Source organism: Saimiri boliviensis, chromosome 12 (assembly GCF_048565385.1).
Source record: "Saimiri boliviensis isolate mSaiBol1 chromosome 12, mSaiBol1.pri, whole genome shotgun sequence".
Lineage (NCBI taxonomy): Eukaryota > Metazoa > Chordata > Mammalia > Primates > Cebidae > Saimiri > Saimiri boliviensis.
In genome coordinates, this window is record NC_133460.1 from 75,819,239 (window position 1) to 75,835,935 (window position 16,697).

Sequence of the window (16,697 nt, forward strand, 5' to 3'; positions counted from 1 at the left end):
CAATGATAGAGTGGATAAATAAAATGTGGTACATAGACACCATGGGATACTATGCAGCCATAAAAAGGAATGAGATCATGTCCTTTGCAGGGTCATGGATGGAGCTGGAAGCCATTATCTTCAGCAGACTAACACAGGAACAGAAAACTAAATGCTGTGTGTTCTTACTTATAAGTGGGAGTTAAAAAATGAGAACACATGGACCAGGGAGGGAAACAACACACACTGGGGCCTGTTGAGGTGGGAGGGAAGGAAGAGCATCAGGATAAATAGCTAATGTATGTGAGGCTTAATACCTAAGTGATGGGTTGATAGGTGCAGCAAACCACCATGGCACACATTTACCTGTGTAACAAACCTGCACATCCTGCACATGTATCCTGGAACTTAAAATACTATTAAATTAAACAAATTTTCTGGGCATGGTGGTATATACCTATAGTCCCAGATATTTGGGAGGCTGAGGTAGAGGAATTGCTTCAGCCCAGGAGTTTGAGGCTATAGTGAGCCATGATCAAGTCACTGAATTCCAGCCTGGGTGACAGAGATTCTCTTAAAAACAAACAAACAGCCGGGCGCGGTGGCTCAAGCCTGTAATCCCAGCACTTTGGGAGGCCGAGACGGGTGGATCACGAGGTCGAGAGTTCGAGACCATCCTGGTTGACATGGTGAAACCCCGTCTCTACTAAAAATACAAAAAACTAGCTGGGCGTGGTGGCGCGTGCCTGTAATCCCAGCTACTCAGGAGGCTGAGGCAGGAGAATTGCCTGAGCCCAGGAGGCGGAGGTTGCGGTGAGCCGAGATCGCGCCATTGCACTCCAGCCTGGGTAACAAGAGCGACACTCCGTCTCAAAAACAAACAAACAAACAAACAAACAAACAAACAAACAAACAAACAAACTTTAACACACATTTCTCAAAAGAAGTTATACAAATGGCCAACAGGTATATGAAAAAAATTGTCAGCCTCACTAATCATAAAGGAAATGCAAGTCAAAACCACAATGAGCTTCTACTTCACTCCAGTTACAATGACTACTATCAAAACAATAAATGAAAATAAGCGTTGGTGAGGATGTAGAAAAAAAGGAACACTTACTGTTGGTGGAAATGTAAACTAGTATGGCCATTATGAAAGACAGTATGGATGTTTCTCAAAAAATTAAAAATAGAACTACCATATGACCTAAAAGTTTCACTACAGGGTGTATAATCCAAAGAAAGAGAAATCAGTGTGTCCAATAGATATCTGAACTCCTATGTTTATCGCAACGCTATTCACAATAGCCAATATATGGAATCAATCTACATGTCTAACAACAAATGAAAGGATAAAGAAAATGTGGTATGCACACAATGACATACTATTCAGCCTCTAAAAAAGTATGAAATCCTGTCATTTGGAATAACATGGATGACACCGTCGTAAGTGAAATAAGCTACATACAGAAAGATAAATACTGCCTAGTCTCACTCATAAGTGGAATCTGAAAAAAAAACTTAATTTGATAGAAGTCTAGAAAGTAAACAGTAGAACAATGGTTAACAAAGACTAGGGAGGGCTTGGGGGAGGAAGGATGGGGAGAGGTTGCTCAACAGGTACAAAGTTAGATAGGAGGAATAAGTTCTGATGTTCTATTGCACAGAAGGTGACTATGGTTAACAGTAAGGTATTGTTTACATAACACAAAATAGCTAGAAGAGAGTTTTTTTAATGTTATCACCAAAAATGCATGAGGTGATGAATATCCTATCTTGATTTTATCATTATACAACATATACATGTATCAAAACATAAAATTTTACCCCATAAATATGTATAATTACAATGTGTCAATTAAAAAAATAATTGAACTGTCATCTTATTCACCTTTACCACACAGTGATCATATTTTTGACCAATCTACATTTTTATGGTCATAGGTGAAGCTGCCTGTATGACCCTGAAAAATTAACACTAAATATTCTCATGAAAAGCAAAGGGTTTGCTTCAAGTGACCTTATTCTATTTGCAGAAGCAATATTCTCTTCTACTTCTACTTAGGAAATATCAAGTACTGGAATGGCAAAATATTTCTTCTGTACAAAAGTTAACCAAGAAGAGAACTGCACGCTACTGCATGGAACAGATCCCTCCTCCCTTCTGAGACAGACAAAAAAATCGCATAAAGAAGTACTAGCTAAGGTGTGGTCCATAGACAGAGACTATCTGTGAACTGTTTGTGATCAGTAAATGCAGAAATTGATGGGTGGGGCATGGGGGTGGGCGCCTGTAATCACAGCTAGGAGAGAGGATTGCTTGTGTTGGAGTCCATCCTGGGCAATAGCAAGATGCTCTCTCTAAAAACAAAACAAAACAGAGAAAACTCAGCAGGCCAGCAAATGGGACACTCCCCAGGTCAAATGGATGAGCCTCTAATTTTTGGGGCAATCCACTCTGTGATGGTTGTGGTTGTGCATACGTTATTTTTTTATTTTATTTTATTTTATTTTTGAGACGGAGTTTCACTCTTGTTACCCAGGCTGGAGTGCAATGGTGCGATCTCGGCTCACCGCAACCTCCGCCTCCTGGGTTCAGGCAATTCTCCTGCCTCAGCCTCCTGAGTAGCTGGGATTACAGGCATGCGCCACCATGCCCAGCTAGTTTTTTGCATTTTTAGTAGAGACAGGGTTTCACCATGTTGACCAGGATGGTCTCGATCTCTTGACCTCGTGATCCACCCGCCTCGGCCTCCCAAAGTGCTGGGATTACAGGCTTGAGCCACCGCGCCCGGCCTCATACGTTATTTAAAAAAAAAAAAAAGAAAAGAAAGTGAAAATGTTCAGAACGTTTACAGCACGTTGGCATTGTCCTGATAACCAAGCTCCTGATGAGCAGACTCTTTATTCAGCCAGATAGAGGGCAGTTCAGTGTTGTCAAATTTGTGATTCACATGAGGCCAGGCTGTTTACTGGTAATGCATAAAGGACCACATCCTGGTTCTCGAAGAATTTGGGGGTAGGGGAGAAGGAGGGAGAAACTGGTCCTTCATCACAGGTAGTTTGAGAGCACTGGTGTAAACTATAGCTTCACACTGTTGTAGTATAATTGATTATTAATCCTCAATAGGTCATTTACACTAAGTCGGAAAAAAGTGGAAATATCAGATATGTGGGATATGTGTCACCTTGTACATTTCTCAGCTGGAAACGTGTAAAACATCTCAATCTTTCACCTCCCTTTTCAAACGAGTCTTTGGCTGAATCAGTGGTGGCTCTAAGCTCTCGTCCTAGAGCAAGTCCTGCCATCTAGCGGTTGAAGGTGCTGACTGTAACACAATAGCCGGCTTTGACGTCAACAGTTCTGATTGGGTAAAAAGACCCTAGTCTTGGGGTAGTTCTCTTTTGAAGTCCTAGAGTCAGTCAGGCACAAACGCCGTCTTCCCGTTAAGTTCATTTTAAACAGCTGAATGGACTTTAGGGAAAGGAAATGTAAACGTATTCTTTAGGACTCTTTAAATAGCATTTTCACCCTTTAGCAGAAGTCTGATTCATGAGCAGACGCTAAATACCGTGTGCGTGCATTTTGAATGAATTCATTTCTACACTATTTTAAGGAGTTTTGAATAGTGGGGAATTGGAACCCCTCCAGGGGGAACCAAACATTGTCATTCAGAAGACGACAAAGAGGGATTGAAATGTAGCTGTTGATTTCAACACACAAATTCTGGTGGTATTTGAAGGCAAAGCCGGTAAGTTTCTCCGAATCCTTAGATAGTCAGCTGCTGGTAGAGACGGACTGCGCAGGTTAACTACAGCTCCCAGCATGCCTGAAGGGCGGGCCCAGCGGCTGCGCAGATTGGCGCGCCCAGGCGGTCATGGGACTTCAGCATGGCGGTGTTTGCAGATTTGGACCTGCGAGTGGGTTCTGACATGAAGGCTCTGCGCGGACTTGTGGAGACAGCCGCTCACCGTGAGTTGCCCTGGCTTCGCGGGCAGCAGCGCCTGCCAAGTCTCATGCCACCCAGACCATCAGGCCACGCTCGGGAGGAACTATTTCCTGATGGGTCTCGGTCAGGTCTCCTGGAGTCTCTGGGATGTCCCCGGAGGCTGATGATAGCCGAGGTGTTGGTCCGATAGCTGGCGCGGGAAACTCGAAGGTTCTAGGGGTTGTTACTTGGTTCTGCTCCTTTCATGCAGTGAGGGAACTGAGGCCCAACGAGAGCGAGGGATTTGCGTAGGGGCCTACACTTGATAGATGACGGAAGCCGGAGCTGGACTCCAAGTGTACAATCTTCTAAGCTTCTAAGTTCCATCAGCCCTTCCAAACTCTCACGACAGTATCTAAACAAATGCTGGAATTTGGGGCCTGGACAGGAAGCGCCTAGGAGGCCCCAAGGGGGAAGATGTGGAAGTGTTGGAACAATATTATCTAGACAGAGAGAGGGTATTGGGGGCAGAGGACATCCACCGAGGAGTGGGGGTGGTGGAGGAGGACAGCATGGCCCAAATCTAAGGGAAGCGAAAGCCTTGAGAGATGAGAACCTGTTTTCACTATTGGAGTTAGTCATGGGTTCTTATTGGACTGTAAGGTGTGGGGGCTAGACAGATTAACAGAATCAAGAGGTTCGTGCAGTAACATCTCAGAGACAGTTCTCAGCTCATTGTGAGGTCTGGTTACTGATACTCTTCAGAGATGGTGCTAGAAATGAAAACTACTTTTGGCAAAATGAATCACACCATTTTTTCTTGTCCTCTTTATGAAGTATTGTAGCGAAATGACTTTCCCTTTCTACTGCTTCCACTAAATGAACATTATCTCTGGGGTACTTTGTTCATCAGTAGGAAGAGGAAAGTAGACATGATGATATGGGCCTTTTAGCATTAATGTTCTTTGATCCTGTAAAATAAATTTTCCTGTGTGTAGCTACTTGCAATTATAACCTCCTCAATGAGGCTTTTCCTGATGCCATCCCATTTTTTAATAAATCATGAGCTTCTGAAGGTAATTGCCATGTCTTATTCTTTTATTTACTCTGCGTAACACATTTACTCGGCAGGCACTAGTGTGTGCCAGTTACTCAGTTAATGCTTGTGGAATAAACTGAACACCTTAGAAAAATCGATATAAAAAAGAAAAGTTACACTGATTTCTTTAGAGACTTTCCCCCAATTTAAAATACACTTGAAAGAAGCGTGGTAATATATGTACATTGTTAGTGTTTTTTTTATTTAGAAATTAAGTGAAATTCATGACATGTGACAAAGCCACCTCAGCTTACAAGTCAAAGACAAAGGACTGCTATTTGATGAGTCTGGAAATAAATAGTAGACATTTTCAAAGAATAGGGAAGACAGAGCCCTAGTTCTTAGTTTCTGATGTGATATAAGAAACCAGTGATAAGCTTCAGAAATATACTGTGTAAATTAAAATACACTAATGCTTAACTGGGGGAAGTTCCCCTAAACTGCCAGATGAGGAGTAGTCTAGGAAAAAGTTGTTTGTTTTTGTTTTTGTTTTTGTTTTTTGAGACGGAGTTTCGCTCTTGTTACCCAGGCTGGAGTGCAATGGCGCGATCTCGGCTCACCGCAACCTCCGCCTCCTGGGTTCAAGCAATTCTCCTGCCTCAACCTCCTGAGTAGCTGGGATTACAGGCACGCACCTCCATGCCCAGCTAATTTTTTGTATTTTTTAGTAGAGACGGGGTTTCACCATGTTGACCAGGATGGTCTCGATCTCTTGACCTCGTGATCCACCCGCCTCGGCCTCCCAAAGTGCTGGGATTATAGGCGTGAGCCACCGCGCCCAGCCTGGAAAAAGTTTTATAGAGAAACAGAATCTAGTTGACATTTCTGTAGAACGGTAGGGATATTGTTTAGTAGCCAAAAAGATACCCCAAATGGGGTATAACAAGGAAGTTGAGAGCAGATTTGGGAGTGTGGTAAAGAAGAATGGGGAAGAGGTGTGGCTGGTTGATTTGACTAACTGGGTGCAAGGTGAAGCCCAAAATACAGGCAAACTTCTGATTTTTTTGTTTTTAACGGTAACTTACTCCAGGGAGCCTTTTGTGACTCCTGCACCAGGTTTCATTGTGCTATATGCTTCCATAGAATCTTTACTTATTAAAAAAAACCATGTATTTATATGTAATGACTTGCTTAATTGACTGTTTGCCTTAGTTCTCCAACTTGTGGACCAGGATTGTATTATTTATCCTGCATACGCAACACCAGTTTAGGGCTTGTCAAGTAATGGATGCTCAGTAAATATTTGAGGGAGGTAGGGAAGAAGGAAGTTGGACAAACTGTTGTAAGTTTGGCATTAATATGTATTTTAATATTACTGTCCTTTCATCCGCATTGGTATTTTTAAAAACTTAAAGATTGGAGTCATGATTTAGATTTTTTTTGGTAGCCCAAATGTCCAGAACAGTACTAACTGATGAGGATTGTAGGGCTGTTGGCCCCACAGGGTCGTGGGGTGTCCGTTATGCTGTGCTGAGGTACAGGATCCAAGAAGTAAAGAGACAGGACACTGAAGAACTAGAGAAGAGCAGCTGGACTTGGGGGGTCACACCACCTATGAGCAGAGACAGGCGAGGCCCCGAATGCCCAGAAGTGTCTGTATTTATCAGGCACAAGCAGGGGTAAGGGTTGTAAGTGAGGTCATCATCTATAGGCTTAGCGATAGGGTAAAATAATCACATGAGTTACAAGTGAGGGGGCCACCCCATTATGTCACCTGAGCAGAGAGGTGAGCCTTGCCCAGTAGGGGGCCATGCCGTGTGCAGTAGTAGAGGGTCGTGTACAGAAAAGGGGTCCACCCCCATTAGGTCACCGAGGCAAGGAGGTGGGCTGTGTGCAACAGGTGTCCTGCGCAACACTTCTTATCTGGGGGCTAGAGACTTCAAAGGGTTTCTAATAGAAAGATGCTGTAAGCCAGTGCAGTGGGAGCTGACAGACTTGTGCTCTTCTCTTAAGATATTTAGGGGAGTATGGTTTAAGCTAGCACAGAAGTGAGAAAAGAATGACAAGGTGTACAGGCGCCGTCACTGGTCACACCAGAGGGATGCTTCTCCCTCGGTTATTTTCGGAATCTCAGGCCTGAGGCCTACTTTCCACAGAAACTGGATGCTTGCAAGGTACTACAACTCCTTTATCAGGAGGAGAGACTCTTGCTCCAAGTTTGCCATACTCTGCGTACCCTTTCTGGCAGGGACACCACTGCCTGGGTTTTTGGTTTCTGTCCTGGTCTGGTTGTTTTCCCATGTGCTGCTTCTGTTCTGTGACTGCTCTAGGCATTCCTCCTACTACAAACTACTATATGGTTATATAGAAGGATTATATAAATCAGCACCAAATGTGTTAGTACAGCTCCAACTACATGTTATATGATTATATAGAAAGATTATATGGAACTAAGTATGACTATATATATAAGCTATATATAGTAAGCAGTGAGGCACTTATACTTCAGGCAGTAATTGTGCCTGAGGTCTGCACGGTTCTCCTTCCTTGGTGCCATGGGGGGGTGTTATTCACAAGGATAATAAAGCAAGTCTTTGACCTCCTCAAAGAGTTCTCAGTCTGTCGATGGTATGCACTCAAAATGGGAAGTGGGCAGTGGTATGAGGGAGTCATCACTCCATTTCTCCTTAGGAAGGAGTCTCTGACAGAAGTAGAAGGGTAAAAAGCAGAAGAAATGAACAAGAAAAAAAGTGACAGTGGTAGTCCGGGCGCGGTGGCTCAAGCCTGTAATCCCAGCACTTTGGGAGGCCGAGGCGGGTGGATCACAAGGTCGATAGATCGAGACCATCTGGTCAACATGGTGAAACCCCGTCTCTACTAAAAATACAAAAAATTAGCTGGGCATGGTGGCGCGTGCCTATAATCCCAGCTACTCAGGAGGCTGAGGCAGGAGAATTGCCTGAACCCAGGAGGCGGAGGTTGCGGTGAGCCGAGATCGCGCCATTGCACTCCAGCCTGGGTAACAAGAGCGAAACTCCGTCTCAAAAGAAAAAAAAAAAAAAAGTGACAGTGGTAAAGTAAGAACTTGATGGGATGAAAATGAATACAGGGACATGAAAGAGAATGATAGCTGAAAAGAAGCACAAAGTTAAGGGTTTTTAATATCATGTTAATAATAATTTGTAATGGTTAAACAAAGACCTATGTGCCAGACACTGTTCTCAAACACCTCATGTGTATTATTTCATTTAAATCTCATGACAAGTGTATGAAGTAAGTGCTGTTATTAACACCATTTGATAGTTGAAGAACCTGAAACTTCACGTCAAGTGACTTGTAAGTGGTAGTGCCTAGACTTTAAATCAGGCAAGCTGATGCTAGAGTTTATATTCCTAACCATTCCTCAAATGGCCTTCTGGAGTCAGGATGGACCTGTGTGTACAGGAGGGAGAGGTTGTTACTTTAACAAAAGTATTCAATTTTTCTTTTCAGTTGGCTATTCAGTTGTTGCTGTCAATCACGTCATTGACTTTAAGGAAAAGAAACAGGTAAAATGATATTTCTGAAGTTATGTTCGTAAATATTTGTAATCTGTTTATATTGGTAATTTGGGAGCTACAGATTAGAATATTTCTTAAATGCACTCCTTTATATACTATTACTTTCCTATTTTATATGTTAACAGTTGAGCTGATGCATATTTATACAATCAAGATATTTGTGAGGTACAATGACATAGTATTCAGGATTCTTAAAGTTGATTTGAAATTAAGTTACTTTCACTGTTTAAAAAGTGCATTGGGCCGGGCGCGGTGGCTCAAGCCTGTAATCCCAGCACTTTGGGAGGCCGAGGCGGGTGGATCACGAGGTCAAGAGATCGAGACCATCCAGGTCAACATGGTGAAACCCCGTCTCTACTAAAAAATATAAAAAATTAGCTGGGCATGGTGGCGCGTGTCTGTAATCCCAGCTACTCAGGAGGTTGAGGCAGGAGAATTGCGTGAACCCAGGAGGCGGAGGTTGCGGTGAGCCGAGATCGCGCCATTGCACTCCAGCCTGGGTAACAAGAGTGAAACTCCGTCTCAAAAAAAAAAAAAGTGCATTGTTGGCTGGACTGTAGTAAAAATATTTAGTCTTTTTTATTTTATTGTCATGGACTTATTAACTAGTTTCTCTCTTAAACATTGCTAGTAAGTGTGTATTTCTCTTTAGGCCAACAACTGTATCCTATAGATTATTTCAGTCTAAAAAATTAGTTTTCATTCTTCCTATTCACTGATGTTTGCAGTTGCTTCTCTATTTAACTTTCTTTTTAAAAATAATTTTTAGAAGTCTTTTTGAAAACCAGAAATCACCTAGCTTTTTAAAAAAAATGCATTTTTTTTTCTGAGATTTCCCTTGTAATTTTTCCATTATGCCTGTGCTATTGATGTATACAATCTGTAGTGACTATTTATCGTTTGTTTTAGGAAATTGAAAAACCAGTAGCTGTTTCTGAACTCTTCACAACTTTGCCGATTGTACAGGTAGGTGTTTTGTTGTTTAAGAAGCATAATATCTATTTATTCAGTTAAAAGATACCTAATTATGTGTGCTATTCTCTAACTGGAGTTGTACCTTACTCTGCCTACCAGTCTTACATTTTCCTCAAGGCTCAGCTCTTCCAGAAACATTCTTTTACCATTAATTCAGTACTACTTTGATGATCTTCTTTCCTGAAGTCCTATGACTTTTAAATTATCTTATTATATAGTTTAAGATACATACATCTCTTTCTGTGGCTGTATTGTAAATTCCTAGAGAACAAGGGCTGGGTTTTATTTATCTTCACTATCCCTTATAGCCAGTACCTTTTAATGAATAATTTCTATGGGTAAAAAGGAAAATCAGTTATCTTTTGTGCTTCTTTGACAGCATGTTTTTTTTTTTAAATAGGGAAAATCAAGACCAATTAAAATTTTAACTAGATTGACAATTATTGTCTCAGATCCATCTCACTGCAATGTTTTGGTAAGTTAATTATGTTTCCTCTCTCCTTTTAGCTTTGTAAGTTGTACTGATTAATATTGAACAATGTTGCATTTTTTCTTACCCCATTTTTACATTTTCCCTCACCCCCCCCAAACCATGACACCTGCCTACTCTCCTTGTCCTCAGAATTCACACAGTGTAACATGTCTAGTCTACTTACTCGTGGCACATGTGTAATGATACCACAATTAAAGAATCCCTTGGCAACTGTTATTCGTTAAACTCACATGCCTCAGACTTAAGATAGGTGCTGGGGGTTATTGCCATGAATAATGTGAGCTCAATCCTTGAACTTATAAAGCTTAAAGTTTAAATGGCAAGATAAGCACTGAACAAATAATAATTACAAATGGTACTCTGGGAGTATGTAACCTGAGTAAGTTGATATTGATGCTGGGAGACGGAAGAGTCAGTAAATGTTATATAGGTGACAAGCAGGGAGCGAGTGTTCCCAGATAGAATGGATTATGCATATTGAAGCCAAGGTATTTTCTGGGAAGTGAAACAAAACCAATAGGGCTAAGTTTAGCAAGCCGGTTACATGGGATGAGGTTAGGGACATAAGCCTGGGTGAGGATTCCAATAGCAGTTGGAAGCCCCTGAATGTTTTAACAATGGGATTAAAATTGTGAGGTTTGAATTACAGAGTATGAATTAGAAGGAGTGAAGGAGGGGACTTAAGAGGCTCCAGGAGGGAGAATTGATGGGATTTGTTGGTTAATTGGATAATGATTACTCACTCCTTAGGTGGCCTGAGCAGCCAGGTAGGTAGATAATGGTATCATTTCCTGAGATGGGCCATACAAACAAGCAGGTTTGGGGGAATCATGATGAGTTACTGTGAGAGTTTCAAAACAGCCTGTTAAAACAGATGTGCATGGTGGATCATGCCCGTAATCCCAACATTTTGGGAGGCCTAGGCAGGTAGTCACTTAAGGTCAGAAATTCAAGACTGGCCTGATGAATGTGGTAAAACCCCATCTCTACTGAAAATTCAAAAATTAGCAGGGTGTGGTGGTGGGCATCTGTAATCTCAGCTACTCGGGAGTCTGAGGCAGGAGAATCACTTGAGCTAGAGAGGCAGAGGTTGCAGTGAGATCATACCACTGCACTCCAGCCTGGGCAACAGAGCCAGACTTCGTTTCAAACAAACAAACAAACAGATGTGGCCTTCAGAAGAGTGATCCCAATTAAAGATGTTTCTTTGGAAGTGGTCACCTGCAATGAATAATTGAAATCATGGGAATGGATGAGACTCCCTGGCCAAAGTGCATTGTGGGAAGAAGAGGTTTAGTACAGAGTGCTAAGAAACTTAACTATGTAGCGGTGGGAAAGAGGATGATCTCGGATTGGAGACTGAGGAGGGACTACCCTAGAAGTAGAAGGACAGCAAGTAAAGGGAAAACAGAAAAAGAGGAATGAAAGGTCAGCAGAGTTAATACACCTGTGTAGTCAAGCAGAAAGGCCAAAAAAAAAAGTCTGTCAGATTTATTGATGGGACAGTCATTGGCTGCCTTAGCAAAAACCATTTCCATGGATATGATAGAGATGCAAGAAAATGCAGACTGTGCTGCTGACTTTGCTTAAGAAATTTGACTCCATAGGAGAATGGAAGGCAGTGGGTGTTAGTAGATAAGAATCTGCTGTATAAAGAGATTTTGTTTCTTGAATGAGAGAGGTTTGGGTATGCCTAATATCAGGGGAGAGAGAAAGTGAGATTCCCTGAGAAGGTGAACTGTTTTATCTTTAGCTGGGATGGACATCTCCTTCACAGAATAGAAATAATTAAGGAAAGACCCCCTTTATAATAGTTACTATTGCTAAATAAATTGTGAAAAGCTGATTTTTGGTGTCTTACACACCTGCAAGGCAGCATTCAGTTTCTTTAGGCCCAGGTAGATGTAAATGGAGCTGACTTTTGATAGGTTGTAAAGACTTTAATTAACTCTTGGTATCATGAACGTCCAGATGGTTCCTTTTTGTGTCCTTCACAAGTGGGAGTGGCCAGGTGAAGGAGAGCAAATCCCAGATCCTGGTTATTTCTAAGACCGGGAACCTGCCCTGTTTCAGCACAGGTCTGCCTGGCAGGCCCTCTTACCTGCTCAAGCACAGCACCTGCTGCTTCTCTTCTACCCTCCTTTTCTTGTTACAGAATAAGAGATTGTGAAATTTTAGAAGATGCCCACAAGCAAAGTAGTACCACACTTTATCCCATAATTCAGAGATTTTATGTTTGTGTATAAATATATATTTTTTCCAGTCTCTTCATATACAAACTCACACAATTTAGGTTTGAGATTTTCTTTCTTCTTCTTCTTTTTCTTGTTTTCAAACAGGGTCTCACTTTGTTCTCCAGGCTTGAGTGGAGTGGCATGAATGCGGCTCACTGCAGCCTTGACCTATGGGGTTCAAGTGACCCTTCTGCCTTGCTCCCCTCCTTCTCCCCAAGTATCTGGGACATAAGTGTTACCACCACACCCAGCTAATTTTTAAATTTTTTTGTAGAGATGAGGTCTCACAGTGTTTCCCAGGCTAGTCTCAAACTCCTGGGCTCAAGCACTCCTCCCATCTTGGCCTCCCAAAGTGCTGGATCTACAGGCATGAGCTATCATGCCTGGCCTAATTTGATTTTTACATCTCAAACACAATGTTTGGTACATGGTTAAAGTATAATAAATGTAGGAAGGAAGGAGGAAAATGATTGGTGAGATAGATATTTGTATCTAAATTCTCATGTGCTTAGGTCTTTTCTGCCAACATCCAAAGTAAAGCCGAAATGTCAATAGCATATTAGAAGTGTTCCATGATTGAAATATAGGTGTGAGTCAGTCACTAGACAGAATTTCATGTGTATGGGTTTTTGTTATCACATGATAACATTCTTTTTGTATTCTTAGAGAGCAACTTCTTCAAGGGTCCGGCTCTATGATGTTGTTGCAGTTTTTCCAAAGACAGAAAAACTTTTTCATGTGAGTAATAGATAAGTAAAATAAAGTAGTGTTTGTGTTATATAAGAAGTCCAATGTTCTGACTTTGTATATGACCTATTTTGCCTTATCTGGAAACTTTTAGGATTTGTTATTTATAGTTGGAGTTTCTAGAACCTCATAAGGGTATATATAAAAGGCATTTGGTTTTCTGTTTTGTTTTGTTCATCCTGCTAACATTTGATGGGATCAGTTTGAAAGAGCCTGTTAAGTTTTCTTCTGTTTCTTTATCTCTCTTCTTTCATTCAAAACTTCTCTTAGGTAAGTGTTGGTCTATCTCTTTCTTACTCTAAAATCACTGCAGTTCCTACCCTTCTTAACATTTGCTGCTCCTTGGGAGGGAAGAAAGGGGCAAGGTTCTACTGTAGCATAAAAGTTTCCACCTCTGTTTCAGCTTCCTCCTTTGCATGCTCTGAGGTATAGCCCATATGCAAGCATGATTGTCTCAGCCTTTAGTCTTTCAGACATTCTTCAAAATCAGCCATTTGCTGGTATAATCCCTCTTCTTATCTTGAGAGCCTTTATGAATTGAATTTCTTTTGTACTTTAAAATTGCCATTTTATTGCCTTTGCAGAAGGGAAAGGAGCTTAACATATATGCTTGTTTTGTCAACTTGGAACAACAACCTGGGCATTTTAAGTGATTACAGTGAGAAAAAAATCAACTGTAATGCATTTTACTGTATAAAATAAGTTATAGCTAGTTTTAGAAAGTTCTGAAAGTTGCTTTTATGTAGTTTCACTAGTGTCCATCTGCCAAAAGTATAAAATGAGGCATAGCTTCTTTTAGAAACTTCTGAAAGTTGCCTTTTTCTAGGTTCACTAAATTGTCCATCTGCCGAAAGTATAACCACCAAAGATAACTACTCTGATTTTTTTTTTTTTTTTGAGACGGAGTTTCGCTCTTGTTACCCAGGCTGGAGTGCAATGGCGCCATCTCGGCTCACCGCAACCTCCGCCTCCTGGGCTCAGGCAATTCTCCTGCCTCAGCCTCCTGAGTAGCTGGGATTACAGGCATATGCCACCATGCCCAGCTACTTTTTTGTATTTTTAGTAGAGACGGGTTTTCACCATGTTGACCAGGATGGTCTCGATCTCTTGACCTTGTGATCCACCCACCTCGGCCTCCCAAAGTGCTGGGATTACAGGCTTGAGCTACTGCGCCCGGCCCCTACTCTGATTTTTTTTTTAAAAGACTAGTCAAGTGCCCTATTAAGAGGGAAAGAGTAGAGCAAGGAATTCAATCTGTAACTGACTGTAAACAGTCAATTAAGATAACTGACTACCGTCATATTAGCCTGGTCTTTGAGGTTTTAATGTTACATCAGGTTTTTTTTGTTTTTGTTTTAAGCAAAATTTGTTCTAAAATTGCAGAAACATGTTTTTCTTTCTGCAATTTTAGATGTATCCAATAGATGGAGCTACTGACTAAGGATGCTAATGTTGTGGTAAACATCAGTAGTTTTCAAGGCATACTATCAATTCTTAATTATTTATATTAACAGAGAGAAAGCATAAAATATTTATGGATGCCTACTCCTTTTTTTTGGTTATTTCCTTTAAAAAATGCAATTACAGGCCAGGCGCGATGGCTCATGCCTGTAATCCTAGCACTTTGGGAGGTCGAGGCGGGTGGATCACTTGAGGTCAGGAGTTCAAGACCAGCCTGGCCAATATGGTGCAACCCCATCTCTAATAAAAATACAAAAATTAGCTGGACATAGTGGCACTCACCTGTAATCTTAGCTACTTGGGAGACTGAGGCACAAGAACTGGTTGAACCCAGGAGGCAGAGGTTGCAGTGAGCTGAGGTTGCACCACTGCATTCCAGCCTGGACAACAGAGCAAGACTCTCTCAAAAAAAAAAAAAAAAAAAGTTTTTTTTGATGCCATTATAGATTTTCTCAAGAATTTTGTTTTAGTTAAAGGGGTAAGTAAAAATCAGTGATTTTTAGTCATAAAAGATACCTGTAGAACTTTTAAAATCAGGCATATTCAGCCCCGACCACTGGAGATTCTGGTCCAGTAGATTTGGGGTCAATTCTGGGTATCTCTGTTTTTTCATGCCCTGTAAGAAAGTATAATTCAGTGCTGAAATCACTAGTGTTCAATATAAGGAAGACCATGGCATTTCCAAGTTTGTTAAACAACCAACAGCAACTTAGTTTACTTAATAAATAATAGCAACTCAGTTGTGATTTAGAATAAAAGTTGGTGATGTATCAAGTATTTTGTTGTACATTTTATTTCTGGATTAATTTTGAAGATCATACAACTTAACATTTCTAGAACCCTTTTCTGATGATTAGGGAGGCAAAACAAGGAAGGTATACATTTGTAAAACCTTTCAGAAATATTTATTTCCTTTAACTTTCACAACAATCCTGTAGGATAATTAGAACAGATATTTGTTACTATAGCCAATTTATAGTGGAGAAAACTGAGACTCAGGCTGAGTGATTTGCTCTAAATCTCCCAGCGAGTATGTTCTAAAGGTAGGACTTTGGGTTTTAGAATATATTGTAATTTTATATAGTAGTTTTATTTGTTTATCTTACTGTTTTTTTGTCAGACTCAGACTCTTCAAGTCTGAATTTACTGAACACATGCTTGATGATAGTGGATGGACCTGTCAAAAATATTTTGGAAGATGGAAGAAAGCACAAAGTACTGATTTTACACATATACTCACAAAGTTATGTGAAAACGCAGTTTTAAAAATTGGGATATCTTCCTCTTCTCTATCCAAATATTACCCGTTCCTTAAGATTAAATTGAAATGAGAATTCTCCTCTTTTCTATAGAAAATCAATTTTAAAAGACATCTTTCTTTTAAAGCTTTTATAAGTATATCATGGTTTGGGATCAGGTCAAATGCAAGCAGTTTGTGTCTTAAGTTACATTCTGTAAATGATTTTGTTTGTTTGTAAGTTGATTATCTAGAATTCTAACAGGTATCTCTATAGGCATAGGATTCTAAAACTAAGTTAGGTTTCCAATATGAAGTTATCAAGCATACACACACACACACACACACATTTATGTCAATAGTAGTGTAAAATCTAACCACCTTAAATAGCATCATTTCCATGGGACATAACATACTCTTATATTTTCTACTCAAGAGTATCTGGAAGATGTCTCATAGAAACTCTCTCACTGGGATGACAGGGGGTGGGGGGGATTGGGAAAGGTTAATATTAGGAGAAAGACCTAATGTAGATGACAGGGGGATGGATGCAGCAAACCACCGTGGCATGTGTATACCTATGTAACAATCCTGCATGATCTGCACATGTACCCCAGAACTTAAAGTATAACCAAAATAAATAAATAAACAAAAAGAAACTTTCTCCCCATAGCTACTTCAGGAAATAAGGCAGAGATTAAAGATTTTAGGGAATCCATTGGTTGGAGTGCCTTAGAATTGAGGACAGCTGTGGAATATGACAGAGTTGCACAGAAGCTTCAGGAGCTTCTGGAACAATTACTATCATTTAGGATTTAAAGCAGCTGAGCAGGATGAGGAGAATTCAGGTTGTTTAGTCTAGTGATCTCTAAACTGCTTTGATTGTACATCCTATCAGTTAAGAAAATTTTTGAGCCTGCTTCCCAATATATGTATGTTTCTTATGAATTACCTGCATCTCTCATTATGCTGGTGTGCCTTATAAAAAATACATTCACACAAAACAGATCTTAAGATAGTGAATTAAAAAGTAAATGGAGGCT

General features: G+C 40.6%; 1 protein-coding gene across 10 annotated transcripts in view; it reads left to right on the forward strand.

Annotated features, from left to right (window-relative positions):
* The first annotated feature begins 3,856 nt into the window (after positions 1-3,856).
* The window catches only part of RPP30 (ribonuclease P/MRP subunit p30), a 45,169-nt gene continuing 32,328 nt past the window's right edge, over positions 3,857-16,697 (forward strand). For all 10 annotated transcript variants that reach the window (XR_012512887.1, XR_012512888.1, XR_012512889.1 and 7 more), the window contains exons 1-5: positions 3,857-3,952; positions 8,440-8,495; positions 9,417-9,473; positions 9,883-9,957; positions 12,876-12,947. Coding sequence is in view for 2 of the 10 variants with exons in the window: in XM_074382565.1 (XP_074238666.1) it covers positions 3,871-3,952; positions 8,440-8,495; positions 9,417-9,473; positions 9,883-9,957; positions 12,876-12,947 (342 nt within the window). In the remaining 8 variants the exon portion in view is untranslated. The remainder of the gene's footprint in view (positions 3,953-8,439; positions 8,496-9,416; positions 9,474-9,882; positions 9,958-12,875; positions 12,948-16,697) is intronic.